At 43.2% G+C, this 25,883-nt stretch overlaps 1 protein-coding gene across 1 annotated transcript in view; it reads right to left on the reverse strand.

The window, feature by feature from the left end:
* Positions 1–3,526: 3,526 nt before the first annotated feature.
* Positions 3,527–25,883, reverse strand: part of trip4 (thyroid hormone receptor interactor 4) — a 122,844-nt gene continuing 100,487 nt past the window's right edge. Inside the window, exon 13 of the mRNA XM_056278888.1 lies at positions 3,527–3,912. Coding sequence (XP_056134863.1) covers positions 3,848–3,912 — 65 coding nt within the window. The 3' untranslated portion in view covers positions 3,527–3,847. The remainder of the gene's footprint in view (positions 3,913–25,883) is intronic.

The following is a 25,883-nucleotide window of genomic DNA, read 5'->3' on the forward strand; positions in this document are numbered from 1 at the left end:
CTCTGCTCTACTTAACAACCTTATAAAGGCTGGTGTTTACATCAAGGAATGCATAGCATGTCTGCTATTCAAAGTGCGATGAGAAAATTACGTGCTCCATGAACTATGCCTCTGTGGACCAACTCGATAAAACAGTAACTGTCTCTAACCAGAACTACAGTTTCACAAAGTGCATACTGTAGACACTGTAGGCTTGGTGGATGTAATAATGGGCTGGGGAACTCCTGGGATATTTGTGCTTTGGGAATAACTGTTAAAACTGGGATGCTTTCAATGGATGTCAAGCTACTGGAAAATTGCTTTTGATGAGCCTATCCTTGCAAGCTCCTTTTCTAAATATTACTTGCTTTCTTCCTTTGTGCATGCACCATTGGGTGGAATTCGAGTCTTTGAAAGGAGAGGCAGTGTTTTGTGACACAGTGAGATGGATGAGCCACAAGCCGTTCCCAGGTTGTATTGTTCTCCAGCCAACCACCACCTCCTCAAAGGGTTTCAAAGCCTAATTCCTCATCACAGTCTATGGGTATGGGGGGATAGGGGGATGGGGACCCTGTCCCTCCAATCCAATCAGTCTCCCAGTAAGCATACAAAGGTCCTGCTGCTCCTACAACTGGAAACTTGGCTAGCAGGTAGACCAGGGCACATTGCAGGATCGGAGTCAGTTGCATTTAAGTCAGGAAATTTAACTGAGAATCTTTGTGGGTCCAAATGAGGAACAAACGCATTGTATTTCTTTCTTATTTCTAACTGAACCCAAACCCCCAGATGTATTGCATTAGAATGAATGAAATTTGACTTGGATGGCAGACTCATGAAGCAGGTGGTGATTATGTTTTACTTATCCCTCACAAGATTGAATGATGACCTTCTTGTTGCATTGCCCCAGGTACTGTGATGTGTCTTTTCCCCCTTTTCACTGGCATGCTCAACTGTGGATTGCCATACGAAACAGTAGCAGAGACTGCCTTGGGCAAAGAAGATGGAGGGAGGATGGGGTCAATGAAGGAAAGATTGTTGAAGGTAAAGCTGGCATGCTTCAGATACAGTAAGGGCTACAGCTCACATTCCATTTGTGAAGGTCATTGCAGCTGGGGTGTATGGCACAGGAAGAAGTTGTTGGTTTTTTTTTTCAGATTCAAATGATCTCGTGCAACCCCAGGCAACATAATTACACCTGTCTTATGTGCGATACAAAACATTGACAAATATGGCACATTTATTCAAATACGCTTGGGGAAACTGCATGCATGTTTGTGTGAACTTGAATGTCTTTTTCTCATCCAGAGTTCCCTGATGTTGGTAAAAATGCAATTAAAAACCTATCAGGCCAGTCAAAGGGCAAGAAGCTGTTGTCATAGAAACCCAACTCAGAAAAAGCCAGGATGGCATGGAAAATTGGAAAAATTACTACATAGTTATACCCACAAATGCCAGTTAAAACGTTACTGTGCCAAGCAGTGGTTCGGCCTGGATTCGCCTTGTCACGAAAGTAGGGAGGCGTCTCCTTCGAGACTGTCGGCCGGAGAGACGCAGTTGGCGAACACATGTAGTACGAGGGTGGGTGTTTGAACTAAAATAGGGATCGACTGGCCACTAAATTGGGAGAAAAAAAAAGGAAAAATCAGAAATAATTTTATAAAAAAAACTCCCAAAACTTAACTGTGCCAAAAAGAAGCCTTATGTTAACTGTGCCCAGAAGCCCCGTTGACTTCTCTGGGCTCAGAGGCATCTGGGATGGACCGTCACACAGTGGAAACCTGTACTGTGGTCAGACGAATCAGTATTTCAGGTCTTTTTTTGGGAGAAATGGACATCGTGTGCTCCGGACCAAAGAAGAAAAGGACCATCCAGACTGTTACCAGCAACAAGTCCAAAAGCCAGGGTCTGTGTCATGGTATGGGGTTGTGTAAGTGCCCTTGGCAAAGGTTACTTACACTTCTGTGATGGCACCATTAATGCCAAAACGTGTATAAAGATTTTGGAGAAACATATGCTATCTTCAGGACATCCTTTCCTGGGACGCCCATGCATATTTCAACAAGACAATGCAAGACCACAATCTGCACACATTACAAAGGCATGGCTGTGGAAGAAGAGGGTACGGGTGATGGACCGGCATGTCTGCCCACAACAGAGAATATTTGGCGCATTTTGAAATGCAAAATGCGACAACGAAGACCCTGTACTGTTGCACACCTTAAGACTTGTTTACAGTAAGAACGGGATAAAATTACACCTGAAACACTTCATCACTTGGCGTCTTCAATCCCTCAACGTCTTTTAAATGTTGTGAAAAGGAATGGCACCATGGTAAATGCTTTACTGTCCCAACTTTTTTAATATGTTGCAAGAATCAAAATTGAAATGGGTGTTTATTTTGGAAAAAAAAACAAAAATTCACGAGGTAAACATCAAATAATGTACTGTTGTATTTTTTTTCCCCGATGTAATACAGGTCAAAGATAATTTACAAATCTCCGTTTTAATTTTGATTTAACATACCGTCCCAACTTTTCCTGATTAGGGGTTGTAGATTCTGGGGCTGGATTTTCTAAATACTTAAGCAACCACTCTGGAAAACACCTTCTGTGAATGGGGGAGGGGGGTCAGAAAGGACTCTTTACCCCTGAGATGACTGGGAGGGCCGATGCAATTACGTGGTCTCGGGCTGAAAGGAGTACAGTAAAGGGTTACAGCAAATCTGCAACCCAAATCTAGAATAATCAACAGTGAATAATAAAGCTGGCCATGGATACACAAAAACATAACTTGGGATGTGTATGTGTGTGTGTGTGTGCGCGCTGATGATTCATGCAACATTTTTCAAGCCGTGGCAAAATACACCCTCGGGCAAGAAATAGCTTTGTCAAAGAGCCACTCAGAACACCAAGAGGGGAATAAACAGAGCAGTGCAAAAGCAGTTAAAACACTGAAGCACAACATTTCATTGGACGAGCAGAATATCACTCTAAACCTGACACAGAAGTGCTTGAAGCAGAAGAAAGAGGTTTACCAACAGGATGTCTGAGAATGTGTACATGCTTCAGTTTTGTGGTGGCGAAAGCAGTCCATCTATGTTGGGCTTCTGTGCAGACTAGAGTCATGGTGTAAATTTGGCACCTTTGTTAATTTTCCAGTAAGGTAAAGGTGGTGCCATCACAAGGACTCTCTATCACTCTCAGGCCTGCCTGCAATGAATTGGAGAGGTCTGGCTCTGACAACTGCTGTTGCTTAGATATCAAGGAGGGGGAGCGCGACAACTGCTCTCGTGGCCAACGAGTTTTGGAGTCACAAACGACCTAAACTATTGTTTCCCTTGCTGCCCCATTAAAGCTGAAACAAGTAAAACAGAAGTAAAAGATTTCTAGGTGTGGGGGACGTATCCATTTGAGATCTCCAGTATATAACTATGGTTATTGTCAAAATTAGAACATTCTCCCAGACGGCATACTCGCTCAAGACCTTCTGATTTCATTTAGATAATTCTCATCAAAAATGTTATCAGAGAACCACAAAAGATGGCGGGTCAAACATGTTTTATTTTTATGGAGAAAATAAAATGCATGTGCATTGGCATGGCAAAAGTAGACATACTGCCGGATGACTGTTATTAATGTCAGATTAACTTCTGAGTGGCGGTGCTTGAACTCCAAACACACAACAAAACAACATAGAGGCAGCCAAGGCCAGTCTGGTCCTCACTGTTAGCTGAAAGTCCAGATAAGATAAGGACTGAATGACCCAGCAGAGGAAGTGAGGTTCTTTCAATGAGATCAATTTCCATATCCTCATGAGCAGCAGCCAGTCACACGCTCTTTTGTTGTCCTCCACTGCGCCTTCTCTGACGTCACTCTGCAGCTGATGGAACCAGCCCCTTCTTGGCACCCTGGTGGTACTGACTCTCCAGCTTCCCTGTGAGAGGAAACGGGTGAAAGGGAATGGTGGGGGAGGGAAGACAAGAAGGAGGGGATAAATCAAAACACCATCAAAGGGACAGAATGACCTTTCTGAGAGCTCAAGGCCCACTGATTAGAGGCGGCGCTGGTCTCTCACAGTAGAGAGGCAGGAAGAGAGACAGAAAGTTAGAAAAACAGAATATATATATATATATATATATATATATATTTATAAAGAGAGACACACAGAGACAGATGACAAGGTAGAAGACAAAAGAAGCCATTCATTTGTCTGCCAGGAAAGATTAGACAACCGCTTTGGTTGTCAGAACAGAGACATTTATTCATGTGATTGTATATGGTGTACAATGTATATGGTGTAGTGCTTAAATAAGATTTACGGTTCTGCCTTGAGGTGATAGCGGTGCTCCACTGCAGGTACCTATGGCATAGCATTTGATTTATACTATGCTATATTTGTAGCCTGTAGACCGCTATAACACCATCGCAACCTAGATGGCAGTATTGTGCATGCTATGCCATATACATGCTGACAAATCAGATGCTGAAGTAAATAATCACATTTAAATTCTCTCACATTCACTGGTAACATAAGGCAGTGAAGAGAAGATTTGCAATGGAAACGGATTGGCTAGATGAGCAACAAGAGCTAATTTATTGGCATTACTGAGAAGGACAAAATTATGTTGCGAGACCACTGAAAGAACGTGTTCAATGAGAACATTTTTCTGAGACCAATGAATATGTTGAAGCAGGAGGATGGGGAACTCATGGTCTGTTTGGAAATGCGAGAGATGGATGAACTACTGGGTGCCGACACCAGAAATACGTAGCAGGTAAGTGGCCCAAACAGACCAATCACACCTCTTGTGGTGTCCACGTAGCCTGTGTAGCCTCGACACGCAGTTACTTTTTTTTTGTTTTTGATTCCCCCCCCACCTTTTTCCCCCCAGTTGTATCTGGCCAATCACCCCACTCTTCTGAGCCATCCTGGTCGCTACTCCATCCCCTCTGCCGATCTGGGGAGGGCTGCAGACTACCACATGCCTCCTCCGATACATGTGGAGTCGCCAACCACTTCTTTTCACCCGACTGTGAGGAGTTTCCCCAGGGGGACGTAGCATGTGGGAGGATCACGCTAGTCCACCCAGTTCCCCTTCCTCCTCGAACAAGCGCCCCCACCGACCAGAGGAGGCGCTAGTGCAGTGACCAGGACACATACCCACATCCGATACTCGCAGACACGGCCAGTTGTCTTTGTAGGGATGCTCGACCAAGCCGGAGGTAACACAGGGATTTGAACCAGCGATTCCCGCGTTGGTAAGCAACGGAATAGACCGCCACGCCACCTGGACGCCCATGCAGTTACATATTTGAGGAGGTGGCCGGAGGCTACTGAGGAGTCCCTTGCGTTGCTACGGAGACACTGCCATTGCCTATGGTGGAGCCCCGAGGTCACGTCGACAAGAAAAATAACGTAAGCGTAAAAGGGGTCATAGGAATCACCGCGAACCACATTGACAGTGGTCAAAATTCAAAGCAACAACTACACACAATATGAGCTCTTTAGTCTTATTTGCGAATTAATTATGTGGTTTTTTTTAATCCTAGGGATGTAAATCCGAGAAAATGAAAAAGTAAAAACAAGATGAGCATTCTATTGATGCATCCATTTGATGCTTCTTAATCCATCTCTTAGAGGAACATTGAAACTAATGCCTCATGTATAAGAGGAATTACCATGCACTGTGTGTTGTGTGCTCAGTCTTAAATTCAAAGTGCAAGAGGCAAGGTTTCGTTTCTGGTGTTCTGAGTGGTTGAATGCAGTATTAGCGCCTCCAGGCAGTCGGTTGCTTCTGACAACAGCATACTTTAGACAAAGCTTAATACATTGGTGTGTATCTCTTGCTGAAAGGCTTGTGATTACAATTCACTGCCTCCTGAAATGATCAACAAAGTTCTAATTATGTGGACCACAGAAAAAATTCCACAGAAAAAAAGCTCACCGAATGACAATTTCTCAAAAAACCAGTAGTTATGCTAAAGCAAAATTCCTCAAAACCACTGTCCGATAGTTCACCCATCCCCTTTGTCAACTCCGCCTGCTATAATGTTAATCAAGTCAAGTTTATTTACATAGCTTTTAATTACCATTAGAGATTCAGAGAGCTTTACATTCCTACAATGAAAGCAGGTAGATACAGGTGAATGGCAGTGGGTGACCGACACCCTGTATCCTGAGCTTAGGCCCATAAATTCAGTTTGGTTAAAAAGCCACCAACCTTTTCAAGAAAAATAAAAAAGGGACCTAAAAGAAGAGCATTACAGGAGGGATTGCGCTTCCAGAATGGATAGGTGTGTATTAGGTTAAACATGCAGTTAAAAGATTTAGGAAAATTCCGGTTTGGTCGGGCATCCCTACAGACATAATTGGCGATGTCGTATCTGCGGGTGGGAAGCCGAATGTGGGTATGTGTCCTGGTCGCTGCACTAGCGCCTCCTTGGTCAGTCGGGGTGCCTGTTGGGGGGGAGGGATAGCGTGATCTTCCCATGTACTATGTCCCCCTGGCAAAACTGAGGAGTAGGAGTATCAGAGGAGTGTATGTATCAGAGGAGGCATGTGGTAGTCTGCAGCCCTCCCCAGATCAGCAGAGGGGGTGGAGCAGTGACCGGGACGGCTCGGAAGACTAGAGTAATTGGCTGGGTACAATTGGGGGGAAAAAAAGATTAAGGAAAAAAAGATTAAAAGATTACATTTAGTGATAAAGTAAAGAGTAGCTTTTCAATTTCGTACAACAGTGCTCAGTCACACAAGCTACAGTTTGTTCTTTAGTTTTTCTCTACTGAAAACAACTGTTGTGAGGTTAGATAATCTGTGTTGACCCAATCCTAACTGAAAAGCACACAATAATCTAGCACCACAAGGTCCAACACAACCTCCCCGCTTGTCAAACTATGGCATTAGCTAGCTGTTTTCCACTTGGCTGACATAGGAAAAACATGATATGTGTGTGACAGGCAGGGTTGGTAGTTGTCACTTGTACTTTTATTTCATGTTGTCACATTATGGCTGAACTTTGTTGGTAGTAGCAGCATAAACAAGGTGTTAAGGGGAAGTGCTGTTTGCTCACTGTTTCCAAACCTGTCTGAAAGGTTGTCAGTGTCTGTCTGTTATGCCTGCAGCAAGTGTTGCGAAGCTTGGGAAGAGCCTCTGGAATCTGCCTAGAGGTTATCCAACAGAATACCTCAATGAAAGGTCCTCTATATGATTATTATTATTGGTATGAAACATTTTAATGTTCAGAGTAGGAGTTAGAGTAGTGTTACTACAGATAGGTTTTAGGGGGGAAAAGGTTCATTCTGGTATTTTTAGAGCCTCATAACTAAGCCATAAAATTGAGAAATAGCAGCTCACCTTACTGAGAGCCTCAGTCAGAGTTGTGTTGTTCCAGCAAAGGCGGTCTGTTTCTGGTATGCAAGCTAATGCCTGTTTGGACTAATTTAGTTCCCTCTCAAATGCTTTCCATTGAGGCATCAAGTGAATGAGCCCCAGAGCCCAAATTCTTGAAAGCTGGCTTGGGAAAATTGCTAAGTTCCACATTTTACTTCTTGTATTAGTTGGCTTTGGTGTTATTATTGAAATTTGACTGATGCTGCAATACGTCAGCCCCAGAACATGAGCACATGGCAAGACATTTATACGCACCTCTCAGGGAGGTTTAAGGATGCAGTCACGATAAAATAACAAGGGTGTTTGGGGGTGGGGTAAATGGTCACTGAGGCAAACTAGGCATCAACGATAGTGGGCCCTGCCTTCAATTCCAACAGCCCCTCTGGGGAGAGCAGCTGCTGGTTGCGTGGACAAGCCAGACCTGCTACATTGGCCAGGGAAGTTAATCTGGCAATGTTACATATTCTATTCAGGTTCTGTTAATGGCTTTGGAGCTGCTGAGCTGTTGCATTTTAGAGTAGGAGCTGAGAAGCCAATGGAGACAGAGAGAATAGAAGTGAAGGGTAAAGAGGGAGGGGGTGTTGTGGGTTACAGAGACAGCAAAAATGAGAGCGAGAGAAGCATCGAGTAGAGAGAGAGAGATGGAGAGGGGAGAGAGGATGACAGGGGGAAAGAGAAAGGAATACTGATAGAAAGACAGCAGCACACAGAGGAAAGGAGAAATGGAAAGGCCAGCCCATCGATCGGCTGAGATAATTTCCCATTGATTGCTGCACTGTTTGGAGATTGCTGGAGAAAGGTTTATTGCCCACAAGCTGCAGCTGGGGAAGAAGCTATAAAATAGGCACAGCTTGTCTGCAGAGGGCTGGCTCTTCATCATCAAGACCATAAAACACACTCCTGAACACACAGGCTCAAGCAAAAATGCACATGCACGCAAATCTTTTATATTGATACCCCATTTATATCTCTATATCTCTGACTGCTTACATACAATGCTCATTACAGCTAAAAAGAAAGTTTGGCACATTGTTGATGAATAGCTTAATCAAATAATCTTTTCAAAATCCAAGGGCGGCGAGTGAAATGGGCTTTCTATGTACTTGACTGAAATAGTTCCACGGACAACCAACCTGACAGTAATAGCACAGAAACATATCAGCGTCTTTGCAGTAATAATCTCAAGAATGATTGGCTGCTTCTTGCTTCTGTCTGCGAGAGATGTTGCATCGGCATTGAAAAATGCAAATCAGGTGGCTTTTTCCATCCTATCCTTGCATTATAGAATGACCCTCATTCACCAGGATAATGAACCTAGAAATAGCTATGTAAATACATCCGAAAGTTCATACACTTTCTAACCACATGCTCTGATATCAGAAAATAATTTCATAGCTGCAGGAGGAGAATGGAGAAAGAAAGGGTTCAAAGTAGGGCACAAGGAGCTCTGTGATAGAATATAATACCTTCAGCAGTATCTGTTACAATTATTCCCTGTAGGTCTCCCACAATACCCAATTTTCAGAGTCTATCAAAATCAGTGCCAAGGGAGTGAAGAAGAAAAAGGCAAGAGGAATCTGATATCAAATTTCAGAACTAAATGGATTGAATGAAAACAATATGTCCACGAAAACCGAAGAAAAGGTAATCAATAAGCAAGACAACACGTGCGCACCATTCAGTGATGTGTCCCCGCCAATCACCACATTATATTGTGTTGCATTATATGTTTTATAAAATGACTTGTGTTATTCATGACTTGCTTTAGGAAGCCAATGTCAACTGGGAATATTCTCTTTTCTTCAAAGAAGAACTCTCTTTATGTTGTGCTTGTTCACAGAAATGGATTTTGGTAAAAATAGCACAAGCCAAAAGAGCAAAACACAAGTCTTGGGGAAATCATATACTATATACCATTTTCCAAACACTGTTAAACATGTCCACATTGATTTGTTTTGAATTAATTTTTTTCATTTCCCCCTTTTCCTCCCCAGTTGTACTTGGCCAATTACCCGATTCTTCCGAGCCGTCCCAGTCTCTGCTCCACTCCTTCTGCCGATCCAGGGAGGGCTCCATACCACCACATACGTATGTCCTCCAATACATGTGGAGTTGCCAGCTGCTTCTTTTCACCTGACATTGAGGAGTTTCACCAGGGGAACATAGCATGTGGGAGGATCACGCTATTCCCCCAGTTCCCCCTCCCCCTCCTGAACAGGTGCCCCGGTCGACCAGAGGAGGCGTTAGTACAGAGACCAGAACACATACCCACATTCGGCTTCCCACCCGCAGACATGGCCAATTGTGTCTGTAGGACGCCCGACCAAGCTGGAGGTAACATGGGGATTTGAACCGGCGATCCCCATGTTGGTAGGCAACGGAATAGACTGCTCTGCTACTTGGATGGTCCACATTGATTTTTGTTGCGCCATACCAATTAACTGCAGATCAATTAATCAATCCACTTTTTCCAATATATTGCCAACCAAAACTGCAGCTCAGTAGCTTTTAGAATGGAATGAAGTTCCTAATGATTTTGAGAAGTTTCTTTAAAAGGCTCCATTCCATCTTCCTCTTAACAACAATGTGCTTCTATATTCTTTACTTCATCTCAGTACACCCTTGTTCACCTTGTACTCTGGTACAGAAGCCAGAAGCTCTAACAGAAGCCATTCTGCACGTGAAAACAGGCCCACAGTCCCACACACTGCAGTTAAGTGGATGTGTACAAATCTCCAACTAGCCAGCGGAGGAGAGTGAGAGTGCAGGGAAAAATATCTCACTGGATTTCCACCTTGCTGTTAGTCACACCTAATTTGCATTCATTTCCTGCACTGCCTGACTGGTGAATTTATAAGTGGATAGAGAAAGCTCTGTCTGCAAGACTTGTGTCGGAATGCTGTTTGCAAGGGATAGGGAGAAGCATCAACCATGCCTCCCTCCGCAGGAAAGAGTCTTTCTCCATCTCCAGCTCTTTCCAAACCCCGTCTCTAGCTGTTTTCACAGACACTGAGGGGGTGTAATGGCTGAGTGATTTCTCTGACCGACAGTGCACTGATGCATGAGTTTAGTCACGCACATGACAGCTCATCACAATTTGCCAGAAAACCAGTGTCTGGCGAGTTGGGGACAGCATAGGATAGGGTTGTTGGTCAGAGGGTGGATTTAGAAGCATAAGGGCAGGGGAATGACTAGGTTATAACACCAGCCAACACAAGGTGTAATGCAGTATTGATTGCACCTGCTGGCAGTGTATCTTATCAGATCCAGTTTGTGTAAGGGCCTTTTTTTCTCCTTTTTGCTGGTTTTTTGCATTTGCCCGACAAACCGGTTAAATCATGACTGTATAAGCCTAGCATATGTATAAATATATACACATATGATAAATGGTCTTGCATTAAAAATGTTTTAGATTAAGAAAGGCAATTTGAAAACACCCTTTTCTTCAGGATAAAATACCAAAAAGGTGCATTTGCTTTGGTAAAAATACATTTCAGCCCAAATATCTTAAAATATAACCTCATACTTAATAGAGGTGAATGGTTTCATTTCACAATTGTGTTATTCTTTCGGATGAGATTGTCCATAAGGTTAATTTCATTGTTTGTTTGTGGCAAAAACATTCTTAGCCCCCATGAGTCTCTCTCTTAGTCTCTCTCAGCATAAATATTAAAGCTCATGTTATTTCAGTGCATTTTTTGATAACACTGACGTGGCTGAAGCCTCAAGGTTAGAAAATGGGCTGATAACTGGAAGGTTGCCATTTCAAATTTCCTGACCAGTTAGGACAGTCTGGCTTGGGGAGAGTGAATGAGGGACATTCTCCCTTACCTTCATAATCAACATCAATGTACCCCAAAGTGAGGCACTTAACCCTCAATGTCTCTAGTGGAACAGCTCACTGGCCAACAATAGAAGGCAGTCGACAGACTGGGAAACTCTCAAATATGAATGTGTGTAACAGTATTAATGAGAAGGAGGATATTACTGAAGAAAGTGGATGCCTGAGAAAACCTTCCCCGTGTAAAAGAGAAGTCAAGTGCCTTACTTTGATGGATGATGATTATATTGAGACAACAAAATGGAGGTCATCTTGCGGGACATCGTGTGGGGCACAGGACTTGGGAAAAACATGACTCTTTATAGCAAAACATACATAATGTATAGTGTAGGGGGGTGTTAAAGACCCCACAGTATGGGCTCACCTTCACTGGCCAGACAATCATTAATATCTAACTTAGCGATCAAAGGACCAATAGCTTAATAAAAATAAACAAACTCTTCCTCATCCTATAGGATTATGCCTTTTACCATCACAACTGGTGCAGCACGGTGGCACAGTTGTTAGCGCGGTCACCTCACAGCAAGAAAGTCCTGGGTTCGAGCCCCGGGGTAGTCCAACCTTGGGGGTCGTCCCAGGTTGTCCTCTGTGTGGAGTTTGCATGTTCTCCCCATGTCTGCATGGGTTTCTTCCGGGTGCTCTGGTTTCCTCCCACAGTCCAAAGACATGTAGGTCAGGTGAATCAGCCATACTAAATTGTCCCTAGGTGTGAATGTGTGTGTCAGCCCTGTGATGGACTGGCAGCCTCTCCAGGGCGTCTTCCCGCCTGCCACCCAATGACTGCTGGGATAGGCTCCAGCATCCCGCGACCCCGAGTAGGATAAGCGCTTTGGATAATGGATGGACCATCACAATTGAGAAAATGAACTTGGCAATGGGTATAATTTAGCTCAGCATTAAGTATCTAAGACTTGGCAAATGTACCGGTAATAACATTTGTATAGAACAAACCACAAATTTGATACAAGATGTACTTGAAACTCTTTTTTTTAAATTTTTTTTATGAGGCATCCAGTTTGATATATGAATATTTTCTTGAGTCATCTAATGCCGAGTTCACACTATATGACTTTCAAAGTCGTCAGATCGCGGTACTGTTAACACACTACACAACTTGCTGTCTTGTAATTGAGAATCTTGATGTCGTTGTGGTTTTCACACTACATGATTGAGTGGCGACGGGGGGGGGGGTCACACATTACAAGATCTTTCACCAGGAGAAATCCCCGATGAGTTTGTCTGGTCTCAAAATTACGTTTTGTCACAAAAATACTTACAAGAAGTGACACAGGAAATTAAGCAACACCATGTATGAGACGGGATTTTTTTTTCTTCCAAAAATGGATATCTGCCAGAAACAAGCACAGTAAGTTGTTTGTGCACTGATTTGCAGCGATAAAACAATGAGGTTTCCCCTCAACCCGTGTCTCGCCTGTAGCTGGTCGCCACCCTCATTGCCAGTCACAACACGTTTCACACTACAGGATTTGGACTCCCTGACAGGTCCAAATATTTAGCCTGCTAGATATCTGGGAAGCGTTTGTGATGCTCGCATCTTTGAACAGTTCACAAACAGCGCTCGAGCACCGATTCACTGGAGAATGAAGATTTTGCCTCCTGAACATGTTTGGGTGCATGTTATGGATTTTGGGCTGCTGATCACGAAAACCACCTTAAAATTTTCCTATCACATACCGTTTTGTAGATATAACCTATTTTGTGATTTCCCGTCATATTTTAAGTCTACTAGTATATTGCCAACAAAGCAGGCTGTTTTGGTCAGTCCAAGCATGCCTGGGCATGCTTAGTCAGGTTAGATGCTGGCAGACAGTCTATAAAAGCTGCTCACATTTACAGATGCTGTTTGTACACAAGTTGATGCACATGTTCTTCAGGCAATAGCATAGTGGGCATACAACAATAGAAAATCGAAGAAAGTTGAATCAGTTCATCTGGATACAACGTTTATTGAGAGATGTGTTTCATCACTCAACTGACATCTTCAATCTAAACTGACTGCAGGCAACCCCACCCCTTATAAACAATACCGAAACCTGTCTGTGAATGTTCTCATTCATCCAGGTCATGGTTATCCAAAGGAGTTGAATCAAGTGCAACTGGAATTGGTATATATCCGTGAAGACATTTCGCCTCTCATCCAAGAGGCACTGCTCGATTAAAGGTGTGACATTTAATTTAAATAGCATATGAAAGGAGCGAGCTGTGAATAGTACACATGGCATTGAAACTCTAGTTAATGGTCACACCCATATTTGCATATGAAACTGGTCATTGGTTTCGGTCATTATGCAACCGTATTGTTTATAAGGGGCGGTGGGTGCCTGCAGCCAGTTTAGACTAAAGATGTCCCTTTTAAAAAATTTTTTTTTTTTGATATACTTTAATGATCCCCATAGGGGAATTACGCTCTGCATTTAACCCATCCTAGCTGTGTAGGTAGGAGCAGTGGGCAGCCACTGTGCAGTGCCTGGGGACCAACTCCAGTTCGTCTTGCCATGCACAAGGGCACAGACAGGAGTATTAAGTCTAACATGCATGTCTTTCTGATGGTGGGGGAAACCGGAGCACCCGGAGAAAACCCACCACAGACACTAAAGACTTAGTTGAGTGATCTGTCAATAAACATATCCAGGTTGAACTGATTCAACCTTCTTTAATAGGATTTATTGTTTTCAGGAAGATTTAATACAGCAGAAATGTCTCATCAATGTTGCAACAGCTGCAATACATTCTGTCCCATCTGTGGTGAGTATACACTTAAGGCTCAAAGATGCACCATGACTGCAGTTATTAAGAAAGCCTATGAGCGCTACTTCAGATGTAAAATTGGTGCCCAAGAGAAGCCCTGGGCTCCTCACATTTGTTGTACAACTTGTAAGGGACCGAGCTGGTAGGCAAGAGGAGTCACAGGTCGTTTTTTTTTCAAAAAATAAGTTTTTATTTACCCAAAAACCCTTCCCCAGTGATACCAAAAAAGCCCTGGGCCCATAAAAGAGGTCAAGCTGAACACAACTTAGCTGATATCATGCCAAAGTAAGAAACTGAACATAACCAACTCAATATACCAAACTGACCTAAAAAACTGAACACAATGGGGAAAGTATATATTAGCTGCTCACACCATTTTGAAACAAAAGGGGTAACACACAAACAACACTCTACCAACTAAACTACAAATAACAAAAAACAGGACAATTCTTCAATAAGTTAATCCATTTAAATAGTAACCAAAGCAAAAGAACCAAAACTGAAAATATTCTGAAGAAACAAACAAAATATCTGAATTAAGAATAACCCCCCCCCCCATGACACGGTGGGTAGTTGGTGGAGCCCAATTGGCCACCCTGTACTTAACAGCTCTGCTTTGTGGAGCGCATCTTTTGCTCAGGCCTGACAAGATGTCCTCCAGCAGTGGCAACCAGCAGCGCCACCCCCCAGCACTGGTAACTCAACAACCGAAAATTAGAACAACTTAAAACTAAAGACAAACTTGAGTGTTGACTGTACAAAAATTAACCAAATGTGTGTACTACGAAAATAGAGCCAATGTACTGTCAAAACCTCTAAATAAAGAGTAAGTACAATATATGAAAGAATATCTGTGTGTCATGTCATTTATTTGTTTGTGAAATGAAATGTGATTTGCCTAAAATAAAGTAAACTAAATTAGAACTAAATGAACTACAAATGTGTGGCTGCGAGTGCGGCCATCAAAAACATGTGCAGTCGGCCTGAGAGCCTGGCTCAGAGTTACTCGGAAGTCAGTGCCATTTGCAGTCCCAATGATGTGGCAAGAACAGAAGGATCACGTGACTGACTGTTACTTGTCTGACCAATGCATCTGGCTTCTCTACTGAAAATAAGAAATCTATTGAATACCCCAATCTGCCTTCGGCCATGAGACCAGTGCCACATGATGAGTTTGCCAGTACTGAAGCCACCAGAGACATGGAGCCTAGATGAGGCAGATGAAGATGCCACAATGCATGAACCAGATGTGGAAAATGACACCGATCCAGATGTTGAACCCTTTATGCCTGGTTATCCTCATCTGATAACACAGCTAGAATTAGATGACCTGGTCAGGGACTTACATGTGTCAAAAGCTAAAGCAGAAATACTTGGTTCAAGATTGTAAGGATGGGGTTTGCTGTCACTAGATACAAAAATGTCCATCTTTCGTAAACGTTAAGAACATTTGACAAACTTCTTTACGCAGATTGACAACCTCTGTTTCTGCACTGACATTGATGGATTGTTTATGGCTTTGGGTTGTGTGCATGACCCACAACAATGGCGTCTTTTTATAGAGTCATCAAAGTTAAGCCTGAAAGTTGTCTTGTTACACAATAGTAATGACCATCCTTCAGTACCCCTTGGCTATGCAGTACACATGAAAGAAACCTACAATTGCATAGAACTGTTGTTGAAACATACAGTACAATTATGACTGGAACATCTGCGGTGATCTAAACGTATTGGCACTGCTACTAGGAATGCAGCTCGGATATACAAAGTGCTGTTGTTTCCTTTGTGAATGGGATAGCCTTGCTTAAGAGTCACATTACATTAAAAAGAACTGGCTGGGGGCACCTGGGTAGCATAGTGGTCTATTCCGTTGCCTACCAACACGAGGATTGGTGGTTGGAATCCCTGTATTACCTCAGCTTGGCTGGGCGTCCCTACAGACACAATTGGCCGTGTTTGTGGGTGGGAAGCCAGATGTAGGTATGTGTCCTAGTCGCTGCACTAGCGCCTCTTCTGGTCAGTCGGGGTAGCTGATCCTCTCATGCGCTACGTTCCCCAGGTGATCTCCTCACTGTCAGGTGAAAAGGAGTGGCTGGCGACTCCACATGCATCGGAGGAAGCATAGGGTAGTCTGCAGCCCTGCCCGAATTGGCAGAGGGGGTGGAGCAGTGACTGGGATGGCTCGGAAGAGTGGGGTAATTGGACAGGTACAATTGACAATTGTGGAGAAAAATAAAAAAAAATATTGGCTGCTTCACAAGCATTTCGTTTCAGGGCAGAAAAGTGTGGCACATAAACCACTTCTCAACCAAACAAATATTTTTCTGCCTCCTCTTCATATAAAACCCAGATTGAAGAAACTTTTGGTGAAAGCAATGAACTAAGAAGGTGATCGATTTCGCTACTTGAGACAAGACGTTTCCAAGAAAAACTGATGCCAAGATTAAGTAAGGCATTTTTGTTGGTCCACAAATCAGACAGGTCATCAATCACAGGGAGTTAGAAGATCCGCTAGTGGGGCCAGAGAAAACAGCATGAAGGCATTTAAGGATGTTGTTGAGAATTTTCTTTTAACTACAGAGCACCAAACTACACTGACCTGCTTGACAACATGCTTAAATCATACAAACCCATGAAGTGAAACATGTCATTGAAAACTCATTTTCTGCATTCACACTTGGACTTCTTCCCTGCTGATCTTGGTGCAGTCAGTGACGAACATGGTGAAAGGTTTCACCAGGACATTGTGACCATAGAAAAGAGGTATTGGGGCAACTGGAATCCATCAATGCAGGCCAACTATTGTTGGACACTGACTCAAGAGACACCAGATGCGGAGTACAAATGAAAATCAGCTGCAAAACATTTTAAGCTCAGTTTAACTAACACAATGTGTCAGCTTCATTATGCGATTCAACATGTTAAATTCAATAAAAGTTATTTTAATGTTTCTCAAAATTCCTACATGATATAGCAAATCTTAAATTATTTTTGTGTTCAGCTTGATATTGTCCGTCATAATCACTAATTTTTTTTCCAGGAAGCAAAACCTTTGAAAAAATTTGTTGTCCAGTGAATTTGTGAGTACTGAGCCAATGCCAATTAACCTTTTGCAAAGTACCGCCCCAGAACGGTGCTTGTCCAATCCTACCTTAGCAACAGTCCGTCAAGCTTTCAAACACACAATAAAATGCTGAAACAGTGTGCCTATGGGATCTGTAAATCGGATACTAGATATCTGAAAAGTTTGGAGGGGGTGTAATTTTCTTTCCCTTCCCGAAACCCAGAACACAAGAAGCGCAATGTCGGCAATAGATTTCGCAGTATAGCAGACCCCATGGCCAGCTTAATCCATCCAAAATCAACAAAAATACCTGTCTGCTCCAAGCTAAGCTTGCTACTAGCTATTATTGATAGCTAATACAGCTAACGTATTATTACTGTTACTTTTACCCACACAATGCGCTGATTTCTTTCTTCATGTTTTGGTGTTTTCCGGCTACTTCCTGGATAGTTCTGAAATGCTTGACGGGTATAGCAACAGTAACTAAGGGGGGCGGGACTTTGCAAAAGGTCAATAGGCCTCTGATCTGCAGCTTTTGTCAGGGAGCTCCAAAAACTGCCATCTTCCCCAACCGGTATGGGAAGATGGCGGCACAAATTCATGTTCGCAGCGGCCTCACCCAGTACCGGTGTGGGAAGATGGTGGTGCGAATTCATATTTGCGGCAGCCTCAACCAGTACTGTCGATGCAGTGTCTTTGTCCACGTCTAAGTTTTTGTCTTCGTTTGTTGGCTGGGAGAGCTGGCGGTAGATCGGCTGCGAGAGCTTGGTTTGCTGCACTGTGGGCCCAGGGACCTTACCCAGTGACAGACCTCTGGCCTTACCCAGAGCTGAACCCAAGGTGGTAACACGGAGGGCGGTCTGACAGAACGCGTAATCGGGGCAGGCTAGGCTAACTACTAGCCTGTGCAGACTGGCGGTTCCGATAACACCGAGGGCGGTCTGGCGGCGGCCTCACCTGGCGTTGACTGTGGTGTTTTTGATATCGTTGTGTGGAGTGCAGGGAGGTGTGTCAAGGGTGTCTGGCGGGGAGAGCTGGCAGGGCTTGGTCTGCTTTGTCCGGTTGCCACAGGGATCATGGCCCCTGTCTGGAGCTGCGCTTGAGGAGGAAATACAGAGGGCGGTCTGACAGGACGTGTAAATTGGGCAGGCTAGGCTAACTACTAGCCCATGCGGACTGGTGGTTCCGATAGTCATCCTGGCTGGCGTTTGTTCCCTTGGACAGTGTTTTGTTTGTTTTTGTTTGTTTGTTTAGTTTAGATATATGTGTTAGTTTGAATGAGTGTGTTCTTGTAGTTCTTGAATGTGTTTTTGTCTGTATGTTGCACTGCTGTGGGCTGGGGGAAACGGCATTTTGTTTCATTTCATGTGTGCAAGTACATGAGGTGAAATGACAAAGTGTTCCTGATTCCCAAAACTGTCGGGAGAGTAGAAAATCAGGGCTCCAATCATATAGTGTGAACTAGGCATTAAGGCAGCACCAACCACTGGCCTAGTGTTTCAGCTGAAAATAAATGGTGAGGCCATCTGCAGGTCCACGATTTTTGATCAAGAAGCCAAGTCTGTCTTTCCATTAAACTATTAAAGATATGCTCCAAAAAGACAGTTGAGTTACAGTGTTGATAATAGTTGAAATAATCCAAATACAGAGCTTAAACATCAGCTACTGCCAACGAGAAAAAAAAAAGGCTACAATGGCGGAGAGAGAAAAAGAAGTAAAAAAACAAAATTGCCATTTTACAACTATATTCAGTATATACGGTATTCAATTAGGCAAACTATATAGGAAGATGACAAAATGTGACTCTAAAATCACTAACAGAGAAATTAGCTTAAATATAAAAAACAAACTACAAAATCACACCAGTCAAGATGATTAAAATAACACATACACTGGTTTTATGCCATACTTAATCACTGCACCTTTTTTAACAAACTCTCAGCGGTGTGCCTCAGTTGCTCGACACGCAACATGGACCATGGCCATTTTCGTGAGAAGGACCCATTTGAATGCTGTGGGACTGTGGATGAGACTCATAGGAGCCCCCTCTCACTAGACTTGACTCTGGTTAGCATGGGTGCGAAGGTGAAGTGTGGAGCAGGATATGTTTTTATGCTTCTGCATCACTTTGGTCCTGTATTGTTTGCAACACAAAAATTCTACCATAGGTTAAAACAAGTCATGGGTTTTGCTGCTAGACACTAAGTGGCCAAGTTGGCAACAACGGTTGCAAGCAGCTCATAGTAGGAGGTAAAATGATATGACCCATTTGAGTTCCTTCCCAGGTTCATGAGTTGCTTTGCATCTAAAAAATAGTGCAGTTGTGTGTTAAGTAGAACACCGTGTGGTCAATAAATGATGTAAATTGAGGAAAATAGCAGGTTTCTTAAATTGAAATATTTTGTTGGAGTTATGCCCATACACTCAGTCTTGTTGAACGGGAAGGAAATAGCAGATGGATCTTCCTTCTGGAAGCCATGTGTTGTGTGCCCTATTTTTTCTCCCACAGCTCTATCACTGACTGATCTTTTTGTTTCTTCATGGTTGTAGGATTCTGACAAGTGCCAGTAGTCAAACATCCCCAGTTTAGAAGAAACAAGAGATTTTCATCTCTCAACTAGTTTGACGGGTATAGTGATTGCGTAGTTTGCAAGAACGAGAGAATGGTCTATCAGTTACTGAGAGTCACCCATAATAATGTGCCCAAACAGAGAGAGAGTAAATTCCCCCTGGGGCCATGAGTAATACTTGGAAGGGGGGAACAGCGCCTCACTGCTTATCAATCACTCCCTAGGGGACCTCACAGTGAGCCGGTAGCTGCCTCAGAACAGTGCGTTCGTTGAGAGGCCGAGGCGCCGCTGTGTCAATAAAACACTATCCGAAAAACAAGATTAAAGATAAAAGCTTTTCTGGTCCAAAAGTACGAAACATCCACACATATTTACAGAGTTGTTTTTTGGGTGGTGGTGGTGGGGTGGGGTGGTAAAATTAGGGAAAAAAAAAAAAAAAAGACTGGCAAATTCCAAACACCTTAAATGACTTCTTATGTTTCATGTTTTTTCAAGTATAAAGTTTCCGTTTTGTAAGAAATGCAGCAGATATTGGTGCTGTTGGCCCCCACTGAGCATATTGTTCTCAGAGAGCTACAGGGTTCTAATTTTCCTTCCTCAGACGTCAGTACAAACAAGTCACCTGGAGACTCTTAAATACTTTATATAAAATACAGCGCACAATTATTTACTGCTTAATTTGGGACAGTAGTCACAAGATGTTCAGGGACTGTCAAGCTGCAAACTCTTTGGCTTGGTGCGTCGTTCTCCCATAAAACACTCATGAAAGACTCACTTAATGGATTTAACTACCCCTAACCTCCCTTCTTGCTTCACTCTTCATTAGAGACAGGCACAGATTAAACTTCATCACAACCAATTCCAGTTCTGAATCCTTCTAATTCGTAAAGATGTCAGTATTTTCACGTTTTATAAGACAGCTACAGTCTAAAGCCCTTTTGATCCGAAGCCGCCTGTGGAAAAAAAATGATCACAGGATGAAGCATTCCCTGTCATAATAGTAAATATATTTGTACAACATCTTTTCACAGTACAGAACACTGCTGAATTGTGAAGGAAAACAAACACTGAAAGGCAGTCAACTATAATAAAGGAATGACTTGCTCTGCTGGCTCTATGCTCTATTAACGTCCTTTAGTTTGTTTAGATTCTGGAAAATAAGAAACAATATTGGACTCCCCACAAACAAATTAACAGAACCATTAAACCATAATGAAATCAATAAAGATTTATCAGTTAAATGCTAAGTTTACAAACGTAATTATCTCCACCAGGTGGGAGCCTGGATGAGATTACGCATTTGGTTGCGTGTGGGTGTGTCTGTCTACAGCTAATCTCGCAAACTACTAAACCTACTACTACTACAGCTGCTCCCGTTAGGAGTCGCCACAGCGGAACATCCGAGAGTCTTATTTATGATCCGCATATTTGATTTGGCAAAGATTTTACGCCGGATGCCCTTCCTGACGCAACCCTCCCCATTTGTCCGGGCTTGGGACCGGCACTAAGGATGCACTGGCTTGTGCATCCTCAGTGGCTGGGTTCGCGAACTACTAAACCTATCAGCCTAAATTTTTTTTGTGCACAGTTATGACTAAATAATAAAAAACACCTTGTGGTGATTCAAAACCTTCGAAAAATGTTTGCAACTATCGCTGCTCCCTCTCTCAAATTCACTCTCTAGCTTGCTGTACCAACGCTGCTTTCCGTCGCTGCAAGCTGAGTCAACCATGCACATGCGTGACTCACAACTATGGTCGAGTCAGATCAGGTAGCAAAAGTGTCAGAACCAAAACATTATGTATTCAGGTATGAAAGTAAACGAGAAGTGGATCGTATTTCGCAAGCCAATAAATCATTCACTGTTGATCTCAGCACAGGAGGACTGGAGGACCACTGGATGAACCAAAATTAATTTGCCTTGGGGCGTCCGGGTAGCGTAGTGGTCTATTCCGTTGCCTACCAACACAGGGATCCCGGTTCGAATCCCAGTGTTTCCTCCGGCTTCGTCAGGCATCCCTACAGACACAATTGACCGTGTCTGCGGGTGGGAAGCCGGATATGGGTATGTGTCCTGGTCGCTGCACTAGCGCCTCCTCTGGTCGGTCGGGGTGCCTGTTTGGGGGGGGGGGTAGCACAATCCTCCCACGCATTACATTCCCCCGGTGAAACTCCTCACTGTCAGGTGAAAAGAAGTGGCTGGAGACTCCACATGTATCGAATGAGGCATGTGCTAGTCTGCAGCCCTCCCTGGATCGGCAGAAGGGGTGCAGCAGCGTCCAGAAGGCTCGGAAGAGTGGAGTAATTGGCCGGACACAATTGGGGAGAAAAAAAAATTATTTGCCTTAATCACCTCGCCACCATGTGGCAGTGCCATAGTCGCCAATGTTAAAACTCCACTATAAAAATACAATTTCAAGAGTAGGATTAATCACAGTCACAGCTGTAAATCATCTCAGTAGCTACAATAAAACATTTCCCATGGCTGAGCTACGTTTTCTTACCGTTGTTTCTTGAATGAGTCAGTCAGCAGAGCAGCCATTCACCTCGATTAATTTTATATCATGAAAACCACGATAGTTAAACACATTTGAAGTATTTGAATAAGGGCTTTGAAATTACGATAGCCTGATCTGTCCTTTTATATTAGACTTGGTCACTTTCAGGCGAGGGTCCGCCTAGGAGGCTGCACATCCACAGACTGACAGGCAAAACATTTTTATTTAGTAGATTTTTTTAGCCTGAGCACATATTAACAACGTTTATTTTTTCATATTTCACATTCAATCAACTTGGGTGCTGTGCAAAAGTCTTATAATGCTAGGAAAAACACTTTTTTTTTCTGTCCGTGTATTTCCCTTCTCTCGGTAGGCAAAAATAGGATTTGTTGCCAAGTTTGAACACCAGAGAAGGGGAGATTCGCATGCCTGGCTGAGATCTGCACTCTACTGAGTGCACTCCTCTAGTTTACATCTGTGTCGAAAAATGAATAGTCTGTAAATCATACATGTTCAGTCAGGTTGTTCCAGAATTTAGGGGCTTATCAACTTTTTAATAGTGACTTCAGAGTAGTCAAGAGTTTTATCTTTAGATCTGAGACTACACCGGAGATAACAGCTCTGTAAACAGGAATGAACTTTGTCATATAACCAGGACAAAGGCCATTCTGTGTAGGAAATGTGATACATGTAACTAGAAGCTATTCATAAGTAGCTCTCTTCAAAAAGCAATATACTACATCTACATATCTACAACTGAGATCGACTAAATCTTGTAAATATTCATGAGGATCTGTTGCAAAGAACAGCAGAAATTGCACATTCTGTGAAGCAAGTGACTAAGCTGAAACTCTAGATCTTAACTGGCACTTAAAGCTTAAGACAAAAAAACAAAACAAAAACAAAAATCTTAAAACAATGTCTGAAAATAAAGGTAGACTACAAAGCATAATGGTCATTCACTTTTAGACAGCTACCCTTGTTGAGCTCTGTAGCTCGGAGGGAGGGATCTGAAAAATAAATTTTACATTCATTCTGTGTTGCACACATTCTATTCTGCAGCAAATCTGCCCATGACAAGCTGTCTTCTCTTTTTGCTCAGTGGACTACTTTATGGAAGCCCCGATCCTAAAAAAAACCCCACTGTTCCAGTCAGATGATACGCCACCTTTCAAGGAAGCGCTTGCAGGAGGAGTGCAAATTTTGGAAGTCATCCAGAAGACGTTTTATTTCTTTCACACTAAACCTCCAACGGATCCTCAGGTTAGAAACAAAGTGTTACCACTAAGTCCATAACACTGATAGCTAGTCAAAACTTCTAAAAGGTCGTTAATGCATGTTGTTTGAACAGCTGCCAACTCACCGACGCCGACAAAAAGGAGAGAACTGCTCATATCACGGCAACGATCAAAAGAGCCGATTATACAGAGATAACTTCATTAATCCGACAGAGCAACACAGAAGCACAGTAATGATAACACTAAACGTATTATAGTAAAATCTCTATTCATAGGGTTTTCAAAAACAGTTCAGGAAGGATGACAGTTGCACCTCCTTTTTGCTTAATTAGTTACTGATGACTGTGTTGCGAACTGTAAAGAGTTAATGGTTTAGTCCCGCTTTGACAGCACATCTCCAGTCCTCATAACTCCATGTGTATTTCATCCCCCGTAAGTAAGAGAGCCACTTGTCAGACTACACAGTCGGGTGCTTAGGGCTTTAAAAAGCTCCTTAAATCCTCAGTAGCCACAATGTCAAAGGGACAAAATATCACAACGTGTAGCCCAGTTTTTTACAGCCACAATGGGACTCTGAAAAGGTGAATACAGCCATGTTATTAAAAAGGGCCCTTATAAAGCTGCCTTGGCCACATCTAATTAGAATGTAAATGTAGTGTAGGCTGGGGATGGATCACAAGGGATAGACATTGGCATTTAGATTATGCTGAGACTAGATTACTGATGACACTGTGTTGGTGAGATAGCCCTTCTAAGAGCAGCTTGGCAACTGACTAATTGTGTTTCACCACCAGCTGTGTAGCCTGTCACTGTTCAATCATTGATAATTAACACAAGAGAGGGAAGAGGTATACTGTCGTGTAAATGCAAAACAATCCGTCTACAACGAAGATGGTGGAAACACATGCATATAGGTTTTTTTGCCCCCCCCTTTTCTACCCAGTTGTATCCAGCCAATAACCCCACTCTTCCGAACCACCCCGGTCGCTGCTCCACCCCATCTGCCGAAACGGGGAGGGCTACAAGACTACCACATGTCTCCTCCGATAAATGTGGAGTCGCCAGCCACTTCTTTTCAACCGGACAGTGAGGAGTTTCACCAGGGGGACGTAAAGCGTGGAAGGATCACGCTATTCCCCCTCCCCCCTGAACAGGCGCCCCGACTGAATAGAGGAGGTGCTAGTGCAGCGACCAGGACACATACCCACACCCGGCTTCCCACCCACAGACACAGCCAATTGTGTTTGTAGGGATGCCCGACCAAGCCGGAGGTAACACGGGGATTAGAACCAGCAATCCTCGTGTTGGTAGGCAACGGAATAGACCACTACACTACCTGGATGCCATACACAAGTTTTTATGGATACATACACACTAATATGCAGTTGTGCATGCACTTGCACACAGGCACCATGCACATTAAAAAGCTTGTACTTTTTAAAAGCAGAATTGCCTCTTTGCTTTATGCCTACACTTTAAGCTTCACTGGAGATTCCTCCCCATCATCATTGGGGGAATGTGCTATGAAGGTAGAAGCTTGGACCAAACGGAGAACAGAAGAGAAACTAGAGACAGATCGAAAGAGAAAGAGAAAGAGAGAGGAAAAAGGGGGAGAGAGAGGGGGAGATGAGAGGAATAAATTGAGGCTGATCTAGTGCTCTGCATTCTGAGAAGGCAGGATTTGCATATCTGTGCAGCAGTGCAGAGGGAGAAATGTGTCGGTGCTGACAGCAAACTGAATATCTTAAACCACCGTTGACACCCCTTCAAGCACTCACTCCTTACATACACACACACACACACACACACACACACACATATATATATATATATATATATATATACACACACACACACACACACACACACAGGGACAAACACAAAAATCACACAGACAAGGGCAAACACACACACACACACACACACACACGCACGCACGCACACTGTGTGTGTGTGTGTGTGTGTGTGTGTGTGTGTGTGTGTGTGTGTGTGCGCGCATGCGAGGTCAGGCGATAGGTAGCTTTGCAATGCTTTGTTCCCACACGGTGATGTACAGTGTAACAGTCAGCTCAGGGTAAAGGACCCACTGAGGCAGTTCAATCTACTGCTGGCACGCTGGGATACATCTGTGTGTATGTCTGCATGGTCACATGCACATGGATGTCAATGACATTGAAATAGAGGGCAAAATACAAGAGTATCACACATTATCCAAATCCAGTGATTCATAGTTAAAGTGTGGTTTACAGACATCATTACTATATGCAGCTAATTACAAAGCATATCTGCTCTGCTAATGTCTGTTGGGCAATGCCCCAATTATAACTGAAACGCCAAAATCAGATACAACATTTTATGCAAAAGCAAAATATAGTGAGATCCTAAAGAAATCCTAAATTTTAGAAGAGATCTGAAATTTTGTGAGCTCTGAGATCTCTTAAAAATATAAATTAGATACTGACCCTTGGCAATCAGAACAGCGTTTCTTAGTTAACACTGTATGCTGATGTCAGATTGGTCTATCCCTTTAAAGAT

This window comes from Lampris incognitus, chromosome 4, assembly GCF_029633865.1.
Source record: "Lampris incognitus isolate fLamInc1 chromosome 4, fLamInc1.hap2, whole genome shotgun sequence".
NCBI lineage: Eukaryota > Metazoa > Chordata > Actinopteri > Lampriformes > Lampridae > Lampris > Lampris incognitus.